Here is a 10,608-nt window from a genome sequence, read left to right as displayed (position 1 = left end):
GGCTTGGTAGATTTCTACGCGGCGGTTGTAGGGTTTTGCAGCCCCCGGGGTTGCGGCGCGACAGTCGTTCGCGCATTGTTGGAGTATTTCTGGGATACTACCAACACATTTCATTTTGCTTGGGGGGAGATGACGGTGACCCCTCTAGACTTCAGCATGATCAGCGGGCTGCGCTTCACCGACCGGGCTGTAGGTCAGATGTCCGATCTATCTTGGGGATCGACTGAGGTAGCTGATTTATTGGGTCCGATTGTGTCTCGAGGTGGTTCTAGGAGTGGACGATCGGAGCTGGCTTCAGTTCTAGCTCGCGGCTTCGAGATGGAAGATACGACGGCTGAGCAGCGGGTGCGGATCTTCATCTCGATCCTGATCTCTATTACCCTCTCTCCCGACAGGAGTTCACGCGTGCTCCTTTGCTACCTCCCCTCTTTGGCCAGGATCCCCGAGATAGGATCCTATAGCTGGGCCAGTCTTGGGTACGCGGATCTTATTTTGTCTCTACGTCATGGCTGCCGGCAGCTGAATGACGAGTCCCTTATCACCGTTTATGGCCTGTGGAGAGTCGTAGAGGTGATGATCTTTTTTCTTTTTGTTTCACTTTAGCTTGTTCGACTCATGTGCTAAAAATTACTTTTATCGCAGCTATGGTTCTACGAGTACTTCCCAGGCTTGGATCCTCGCCGGCGTCGCGGGGCGGTCCATGATTTCCCTGTCGGGGCCAGCTAGCGTGACCGAGGAGAGTCGCGGGTGGAGTCCGTTCCGGCACTTCGTGGGCTACTACGCCGAGGCACCTCTTCCGTTGGCGTAAGGATTAATTTTGTTGCGTTCTTTCCTTCTGATGTTGTTTCCGTTGTTTCACGCCTAACTTTTTTATGGTTTCCATGGTCCCATCGATGTCCAGTATCGTCCTTGGGCCGGGATGACTGATCTACCTGAGGCCCTGCGTCTTTCAGCGTACCGTACCATTTTGGTTGGTACCGGACGCTTTGTCTGGTATTTGGGGGAGCGAGTCGTCCGTCAGCATAGCGGCGATCGCTTTGTGGTGCCTTCATCTCCACCAGAGTCGATGCTGGACTCCCGCTTGATCAGAGAGTTGATCAACAGGGGGGAGCGCTATACTCTTCCATGGCAGGAGCTTGTTCACATGGAGAGTGACTACGCGCGGGACTTGCTTCCCTCTCTGGCTCCTCTGCCCCGTCTTCCTGAGGTATGATTTCTTTTGAGGATCTTCTTTACTAGTCTCTGTTTTAAATAGTCGAATAACTTGATTATTCGATCATATTTTCAGACGACCATCCGTCCTGTGGGGAGGATCGAGATTCCTCCTCAGTCTGTCCGCTATCCAGGGCCGATTGGTATCACGGAGGACCATATTGCTGACGCGCCAGAGGGTTATAGACAGGCGCAGGAGTCTCTGCCCGAGGTCTTTGAGCCGGTGAGTTTTCTTCGACGCTTTATCTATCCTTTTAATACTGCTTGTTACTGACTTTTCTTTGTTTTATCCTCAGCCTAACCGCCCGGAGATGATGGGATTCATGAAGCTGGTGGATGCCCTGAAGTATTGCATCATCAAGCTTCGGCGTGGTGCGAGTTGTCGGAGCTCTAGCGACGTTCTTGAGGTATCACTTATTTTTTCATTTCTACCATTTGTTTTATTTTGCATTGTTGACACCTTTTGATTTTGTATATTTCAGGAGCGACAGAGGTCCCGCTCGTGCTCGAGGCCCAGAGGCTCGGACGAGGAGGAGCTTGGTCGTGGTAGACGATCTCCTGAGGCTCACCGGCGTTCTCATTTTCAGCGAGAGCCTCAGACTACTCAGCCATTTCAGGAGGCTAAGTGGCAGCAGGGTCAGTCTTCCCAGCGCTTTCCGGGCCAGAGTCAGGGGCAGCGACAGTCGTTTTCACAGCCTCCACAGCCTGAGTTTGGGTCTGTCCTGACTCCTTTGGATCTTGGTTAATTTTCAGCTCCGTTATCCGGGATTCCTCCACCGCTGTCGGGCTTGTTCTCGGTTCCGATGTATGGGACGATGCCTTCACCGAAGATTCCAGTGTCTCTGGGCCAATCTACTCCGTTTTCCGGTTGGACGGGTCCTGCCTTGAGCTTGGCTACTGGTGGGGCTACGGGGACTAGTAGGGACGCTACTCCCCGTACTCGGATGGTCGAGGGACTCTTCGGTTCGCTGTTCCCATATGCACAGGGTGGACCACATGCACAGGGTGGAGATGAGACCGATTCTGGCTCTAGGGATTTTTGACCGAGGGTTTTTGTTTGTACATACTATGATGACACTTGACATATTTATGTATTACGACTCTTTGTACATTATTTACGGTTTATATGTTTATTATTGTGTGTTAGTGTGTGTTTGAGACTCCTTGTGTGTGATTGTGTATTTATTAATGACACGACGAAAAAAAAACATAAGTGGAGTAATGGAGGGTACCGACCTTCCCCAAAAGAAAAAGAAAAACAAAAATAAAATTACTATAAAAACAAAGAAATAAAGATAAAAGCACCTTCCCCACAAGAAAAGGAAATAAAAAGACAAGCGAAAAGAAAAGGAATAAAATAAGTGAAATTATCTTCCCCCAAAAGAAAAAAGAAATAATAAAGTGATGAATAAATAAATAAATGAAATTATCTTCCCCCCAAAAGAAAAAAGAAATAGTAAAAAAAGAAATAATAAAAAATGAAGTGACGAATAAATAAAATAAAATAAAATAAAGATAATAATAATAATATAGATAAAAAAAAGGTGAGAAAATTATTAGCAACAAAACTCTAAAAAAACTGGAAAATAAACGGTGAAGATAAAATACTATAAAAAATCCGGATGAATACGGGAAAAGAGAAAAAAAAAAAGATGCGTGAAGTGCCGTGACACGGCACTGTGTACCGTGTCACGGCAGAGCTTGCCGTGTCACGACAAAGGTTCCCGTGACACGGTGGAACTTCCCGTGTCACGGGACGCGTATTATTCAGCGGTGTGTTTTACGCGTATGAAAAGATAAATTCTGGGCAGTTTTGAGCGCTTTTGCTATAAAATAAGACCAGATTATTCATGATATGCATAATTACGAAACACAAAATAATTTAGAATTTCATATTTCAATAATCATGTCTCAGAATTTTTATAATACATTGCGCGACTGGTCTTATTCTTTGACCAATGCTGAAAAAAGAGAGTTAGAATTATTTCATGTCAGGGGTTTACTAGCCCTGCGACACGTAGCTATTGAACATGATTTTCTTAGGGTAGCATTAGATTATTGGAGTCCAGAAACACACTGTTTCAAATTTGATTATGATGAAATTTGTCCTCTGCCGGAGGAATTTGGTGAAATCTTTGGATTTCCTGCTAGAAATCTTATTGCCATGCCTACCCTACGTGAATACTATTATCAAGATTTTGAACGCCATCTGAATCTAACAGATCCAGATTTAAATAGATTTGTTTGTGGTAATGAAGTAGACTTAGAAAAACTTGCTAATTTATATTTTAATCGCCCTATCTCTGAGTCTTATCATGTATATTGTAGAAGGGCATATATTTTTTGCATGTTTAGCAAGCTACTATTTGCAAACGGTAGGGTAGGACATGCTTGTCTAGCGTCTGTGCTTGAGCATGTTGAATCCTGAAGATCTCCTATGCCGACGTGCCTTGGAGAAACATTTCGTGGTCTTGACGAGGCAAAAGCTGACCGGAAAGCCATCAGGAAGGGCTCTCTGGTACTACTGCAGGTAAAAACACGCTCCGAATAGCCCCCGTGACACAAAACAGGCACCGTGTCACGGTGGGTGTCTGCCGTGACACGGTTAAAACTGCCGTGTCACGGGAATCTGCAAATTTTTTTTTTTGACTAATTCTTATTTTGCAGATTTGGTTGATGGAGCGTTTGGAATTATTTGAAGCCCCCGACGATATTGAAAAATATGGCCCTAACGACCTAGTCCGTAGGAAAAAGAATTACTCTGCGAACATGTCGTATGAAGATTGGAAAAATTTCTTTGCAAAGAGGGAATTTTCCATTCGTTGGGTGGTGCCTTGGTGGAGGCTTACTAGGATGGTTGGCACGAAAGAAACTCCATATTGTCGTGTTCCAAGTATCTCCAAACTGACCTTTTACTGTCCTTCTCGACTGATGCGACAGTATGGACTTGAACAAGTAATCCCACGCTACAACGATAGTCCTCGTGAAGTATCGTTGCATGAGAGTAACGTGCACAAATACGAGGCTTATTGGATTGGAAGACCTTTGTGGACCATTTCTGCAAGTGACCAAGCTCCTCCTCCTTTATCTAGTGCATACAAGGTATGGTTGAACCCTAGAAGTAGGAGGGAACGATTCGGATCACGCAAGTCTGATGTGAAGAGTCGTCTTGGAAATAAGAAAGCTCCTCATAAAGATCGTCTAGGTCCGAGAACACAAGGAATTGAGTTTAAGAATCCAATGATGCCAAGAAAGAAGAACTATGTGAAAGGGAAGGGTAAAGAAAAAATGATGTATAGGGAGAAACAACCGAAAAAGTTCAAGAGAGGTGAAAGGGGTGAAAGTTCGACTAGGGGTGTGACGGTTTGGGCTACAAAAGACACATTAATGGTGAAGGCCGACCTAATTGAGCAAGAGAAGGATGTTCCTAAAGAGAAGAGAGATTAGATCAATAGTACTTTGCATTTTATGATTTATAATTATTATTTAAAATAAGGCATATGATGCCAATACTTGTAGTCGCATTTATTTTAATAATAGCACCTTTATTTCAGCCTTAAAAATTACAATGACTTTTATTTATTATTTATTTATCCGAGTCAAGGAGTCGGACGCAATGGAAGAACGAAAATAAAAACTCGAACAATTAATTCGCAACGAATGCGCCAATATTCCAAAAATAAAACGGAAAAACTGAAATTCCACCGTGTCACGGTGAAAGGGTCCCGTGACACGGTACAAATTTCCGCGTCACGGCAATTTTTTTTTTTTTTTTTTTTTTTTTTTTGCTGACAGAGGGTGACGTGGCACGGGAACTTCTCCCGTCAGACGGGATAATTTCCCGTGTCACGGGAGTTCCTCTTTCCTTTGTTTTCGTTCAGGCCTACCGTGTCACGGTGAACAGTACCGTGACACGGTAGAATGTCCCGTGTCGCGGCAATCCCCCTTTTTTTTTTTTTGGCCGTGACGCAGTGTTTAACCGACGCGCGTATTTGATCAACAGAGGGCGGATTTTTTATTTTAAAGTGGCCGGGCCCCCTTGAGGGGTTGCCTACGTATCCTAAAAAGGAATCAGGCCAAACGTAGCTCTATTGGGTCATGAACCCATGCGACTAGGCATAGAATTTCTTGAGTTGATCCAAGTTGGTTAAATTATGGAAGCCGTTACCGTCCATGTCTACCAATTGTGCCACTCCGCCAGACAGGATGGCTTTAACAATGTACGGGCCTGACCAGTTCGGTCTGAATTTGCCTCTTGGATCTAACACATTTTTACGAAGTGCCTTAAGCACTAGGTTACCCTCTTTGATATTTCTGGTCTTGACTTTTTTATTAAAATATCGTGCCATACGCTGTTGGTAGGTTTGGACATGATGCAAAGCTGCCAAGCGTTTTTCATTAAGCAAGACCAGTTCGTCGTATCTTGCTCTAATCCAGTCGACTTCATCTAGTTGGCTTTCCAATGCGATTCGAAGAGAAGGTATTTCGAGCTCGATTGGTTGTACAGCTTCAACTCCATAGACCAAAGAGAAAGGGGTAGCCCATGTCGATGTACGAACAGAGGTTCGATAACCCCAAAGGGCGAAATGTAGATTACTTGGCCAATCTTTATAATTTTCTATCATCTTTTCGATGATAGTTTTCACATTTTTGTTGGCCGATTCGACTGCTCCGTTTGTTTGTGGTCTGTAAGGTGATGATCGGTGATGTTTGATATGATATTTCTGTAATAATTCTGCGCATTCGGCTTGGAAATGTGTTCCATTATCACTGATCATCTCATGTGGTACCCCATAGCGGCATATGATATTTTTCTCAATGAATTGAGCTACGTGTTTTGCTGTCAGCTTGGCATATGAGGCAGCCTCGACCCATTTGGTGAAGTAGTCGATTGCTACGAGAATGAATTCATGCCCCCCTTGTCCTGGTGGTGTTATTTTTCCAATGATGTCAATGCCCCAAGTGGAGAAAGGCCATGGAGAAGTATACGTGTAGAGAAGCGAAGGTGGAACATGCTGTAAGTTTGCGTAGATTTGACACTTCATACATTTCTTGACGTATTCGTGACAATCTCTCTCCATAATAGTCCAATAGTAACCTTGTCGTTGAATTTTCTGGACTAACATCTTTGCATTCATGTGAGTTCCACATATACCAGCATGAAGGTTTTCCATGGTTTTATGTGCTTCTTTCTTAGCTATACATAAGAGATTTCTTCCCATTGCAGTTCTCTTGTGGAGTTCTCCCCTGATGAGCACATACTGTGAGGCCAGGAGCCTCAAAGCACGGTGTGCCCTTTTATCAGTATTAGGAGGGTATTCTCCTCTTGTCACATAATTAAGGATGTCCGTATACCATGGCTCTTCGTCTTCTTGCTGTGGTTCTTGTTCATCGTCAAGTGCATGAACATAAGCTGGTTCATATCTTCTCTCTATGGTCAGTGGCATTCTGATTGTGTCGGCTGGAATTCGCACCATTGATGCTAATTTAGCTAGTGCGTCGGCGAACTGGTTTTCTTCTCTTGGCAAATACGTATATTCCACTTCATCTAGTTGCTCCGTGAGAGTTTCTAAATGAGCTTGATACGTAGCGAGACTTTCACTTCTCACTTTCCATCTCTTGGAGATTTGGTTAATGATTAGTGAAGAATCACCGTAGATTCTGAGTTTCTTAATTCCCAAGGCGACAGCTGTTTCTAACCCCAAAATGCATGCTTCATATTTTGTGGCATTGTTGGTGACATCAAAGTCGAGCTTCATGGAAATTGAGATGTGCTCTTCATTGGGTGATACGAGCAAGACTCCTACACCACATCCCTTTTGGTTTGAAGCTCCATCGAAATAGAGCGTCCAGCTATCATCTTCGGTCATGAGTAAGTCTTCGTCAGGGAAATCATACTCATCTTCTTCTTTTTCAGCTTCTTCTAGCGGAAAGTCTTCTAAGAAGTCAGAAACTGCAGAACCTTTGATGGCTTTTTGTGGCACAAATCTCAAGTCAAATTGGGCCAGATTGACTATCCACCTTGATAATCTGCCGTTGAGTGTTGCTTTCTCGAACAAGTATATGAGAGGGTCCATCTTGGACACGACATGCACTGTATGAGTGAGCATGTAATGTCTTAGTTTCTGTGCGGCCCATACAAGCGCGAGACACAACTTCTCAAGTGGTGTGTATCGCGTCTCATATCCTTGAAGTTTCTTGCTCAAGTAATAGATTGCATTCTCCTTGCTTTCGATTTCTTGTGCTAGCATTGCCCCCATCGTTTCTCTTGTGACCGTAAGGTAGAGTCGAAGAGGAAAGTCAGGTATTGCTGGCGCTAGCACGGGTGGGTTTGCCAAATACTCTTTGATTTTGTCGAAAGCCTTTTGGCAATCATCATCCCATGTGACTGGGACATTCTTCTTAAGCTTCTTGAATATAGGTTCACATATTGCTGTGAGCTTTGATATGAACCTACTTATATACTGCAATCTTCCAATGAAGCCTCAAATCTCCTTCTCATTTTTGGGTGGTGGCATGGCCATGATCGCTTTTACTTTTGAAGGATCTATTTCAATCCCTCGAGAACTTATCACATATCCAAGTAATTTGCCTGACGTGACTCCGAATGCACATTTTGCTTGATTTAATCTCATGTTGTACTTACGGAGTCTTTCAAAAAACTTGCGAAGTGCAACAATATGGCCTGGGCGATCTTTAGACTTGACAATCATATCCTCGACATAGACCTCCACCTCTTTGTGCATCATGTCATGTAACAATGTTGTAGCTGCTCTTTGGTAGGTGGCACCCGCGTTTTTCAACCCGAATGGCATTACCGTATAGCAATATGTACCCCATTGCGCGATGAATGTGGTTTTCTCCATGTCTTCTTCGGCCATCAATACCTGATTATATCCGGCGTAACCATCCATGAATGACAGGAGTGCATGGTTTGCTGTATTATCGACCAGAATGTCAATGTGAGGTAGAGGGGACCCATCTTTTGGGCTTACTTTATTGAGATCCCTGTAATCAACACACATTCTGACCCTTCCATCCTTCTTTGGAACTGGAACCACATTTGCTATCCATTCCGGATACTTGGATACTCTAATGAAACCTGCGGCCAATTGCTTCCTGATTTCTTCCTTGATTTTGAGAGCCACATCTGGTTTCATTCGGCGTAGTTTTTGTTTGACAAGCTTCATACCTGGAATGAGTGGTATCGTATGCTGAGCTATCCCTGTCAATTCGTGGCATATCTTGGTATGACCAAGCAAATACATCAACAAATTCACTAAGCAAGTTAATTAGCTCTTTGCGTTCATCTTGACTTAGTGTTAATCCAATTTTTACTTCTTTAATAGTCGTATCATTGGAAATGTTAATTGTTTCTGTATCTTCAATAACTGTTGTTTTATTCTCGTGTTCTTCCATTGCTTTTATTATTTCTTTGTCATTTTTATCATTAGCAAAGCAATATTGATCAGGGCTAGGGGAATGGCACGCATCGTAAGCAAAAGTACTCATTTCATTGAATTCATTGGCTAATACATCAAGAGAGGCAAGGTCGGCTGCGACCTCACCATAATTATTAGGACTAGAAAGAGAGGACTCAACAAGAGACTCAGGGTTGAACTCTATAGCAGAAAGAGGGTCGGCCTCAGACTCTAAGGACTCGTCTACAGACTTAAACTCAGACTCGGACTCAGACCCAGACGACTCAAACTCATCAAACATAGGACCCTCGCCAGCGGTTATTTCCAACTTCTCTCCACTCGGCGTAGTGATTCTCAATGTCTTGCGCCATCCCCTTGAAATGTTGTCAGCTTGGACAATTAACTCGGAGGGGTCAAAATCCTTGTTCGCTATGACGGCTTGAACGAGCTCGGAGTTATCATTGCAGACCGGCTTGGATTCATTTTTCTCCATTCCAAAAAGAAGGTTGATTCCCAGATCATCAGAGTTCAGGCTAGCTGGCTTCTTGGCTGTGGAGAGCTCTTCATCGATGAAGTCACAATCGAGGAATACCTCGAATCCCGGTTCACGGATCCCATTATGGACAAATGGTTAAGGGAATTCATAGCATGGGAAGTCTTCCCCTTCTTTGATGTACTGGCCATTGAGAGTGAACGGATATGGATCCATGACCATTTCCGTCTTCGTGATTCGAGCGTTGTTGCGAGCCTTCATTTTCAATGCAGCTTGTTTCAGATCTTCCTTTGTTGGCTCGAATCCCAAGCCGAAAGTATCCTTCTTGAGCGCACCAGGATGGCCCCAAGATTTAGCCATTTTCTTCTTGAGCCCAAGGGTCATTCCAGGGAAGTGACCTTGCTTCTTCAGAATGGCGTTGACACTGGTGTTTGAATAGGGATCGAAGTCGAGATGACACTTTTCCTCTTCTTTGATCACAAGAACATCATCTAGTGAAAACCCCCAAAGATCTTCATCTTCTTCGTCATGTTCAACATGGACGATAGGAGTATCAACAACTTGAATGCGCATAGGAGAAGCATCGATAGTAATCGGAACCCCTCCAACTATGGCTTTCACTTTCTGGTGAAGCGATGACGGAATCGCCTTTAGCTCATGAAGCCAAGGGCGTCCTAACAACAGATTGAAAGAGGCCTTAATGTCTACCACCTGAAATTTGGTGCGACGTTCAATGGCCCCAGTAGTTATATTCAATATGATAGTACCCACGGCTTGACGGCGAGTATTATTGTAAGCTCGAATCCCTTGAGTGGAGGGAGTCAATTCTTCATTCTTTATACCCAACTTCTTTGCAGTACGGAGTGGGCACACATTGATTGCAGAGCCATTATCAACCAGGCTCATAGGAACATTCATCTGCCTACACACTACAGTGAGGTGTAAGGCCTTATTATGTTGGTCCCCTTCCGGGGGGAGATCCTGATCAGAAAAGGAAATCAGATTGCTAGTACTCGGCAGCTTAGTAGTGAGAAAGTTGACCAATCCTTGAGGAGTCATGTCATCATCGACTCCTATTTTCACCAGAGCATTCATCACAGCCTTTCAATGCTCGTGGGAAGTGGCCAAAAGCTTCCATACATTCATCTCCACCTTTGTCTTTTGCAGTTGTTTGACCACATCGCTATTCACAGGGTCGATGGGATCAACTATCAGATGTGATTGTGGTGGAGGTGGAGGTGGGTTAGGTTGTTGCAACCGTCCACTTCTGGTGAGAACCTTGACCTCAAAGTCCCCCTAAACATCTTCACTGGTGTCGAGAGATGAACAAGCTATGTCTTTGAGATAGACGTCTTCATCATCACTATCCCAAATCCCATTCACTTCTTCAGTACTTGAGATAAATACAACTTCCGGCAGAGGTTCCTTCACAGGTTGAATGAGTATTGACGGATCAAAGGAGACTTCATATCCCATGATAGC

At 44.1% G+C, this 10,608-nt stretch overlaps 1 protein-coding gene across 1 annotated transcript; it reads left to right on the top strand.

The window, feature by feature from the left end:
* Positions 1–919: 919 nt before the first annotated feature.
* On the top strand, positions 920–2,877 carry LOC145625144 (uncharacterized). The gene is made up of 4 exons (XM_081678223.1): positions 920–1,207; positions 1,289–1,435; positions 1,509–1,619; positions 1,695–2,877. The coding sequence occupies exons 1-4, from the start codon at positions 920–922 to the stop codon at positions 1,956–1,958; spliced, it is 810 nt and encodes a 269-aa protein (XP_081534349.1). The 3' UTR covers positions 1,959–2,877.
* The last annotated feature ends 7,731 nt before the right edge of the window (positions 2,878–10,608 follow it).

The sequence above is a fragment of the Chenopodium album genome, chromosome 3, assembly GCF_948465745.1.
Source record: "Chenopodium album chromosome 3, dcCheAlbu1.1, whole genome shotgun sequence".
In the NCBI taxonomy this organism is placed as follows: Eukaryota; Viridiplantae; Streptophyta; class Magnoliopsida; order Caryophyllales; family Amaranthaceae; genus Chenopodium; species Chenopodium album.
The sequence above is the reverse complement of the archived record's forward strand: the minus strand, read 5'-3'. Positions and strand labels throughout refer to the sequence as shown.

Coding starts and splice junctions, on each gene's coding strand:
- LOC145625144 (XM_081678223.1), top strand. CDS start 920: ATGACTGATCTACCTGAGGCCCTGCGTCTTTCAGCGTACCGTACCATT. Junction 1,208..1,288: donor CTCTGCCCCGTCTTCCTGAG/GTATGATTTCTT, acceptor TCATATTTTCAG/ACGACCATCCGTCCTGTGGG. Junction 1,436..1,508: donor TGCCCGAGGTCTTTGAGCCG/GTGAGTTTTCTT, acceptor TTTTATCCTCAG/CCTAACCGCCCGGAGATGAT.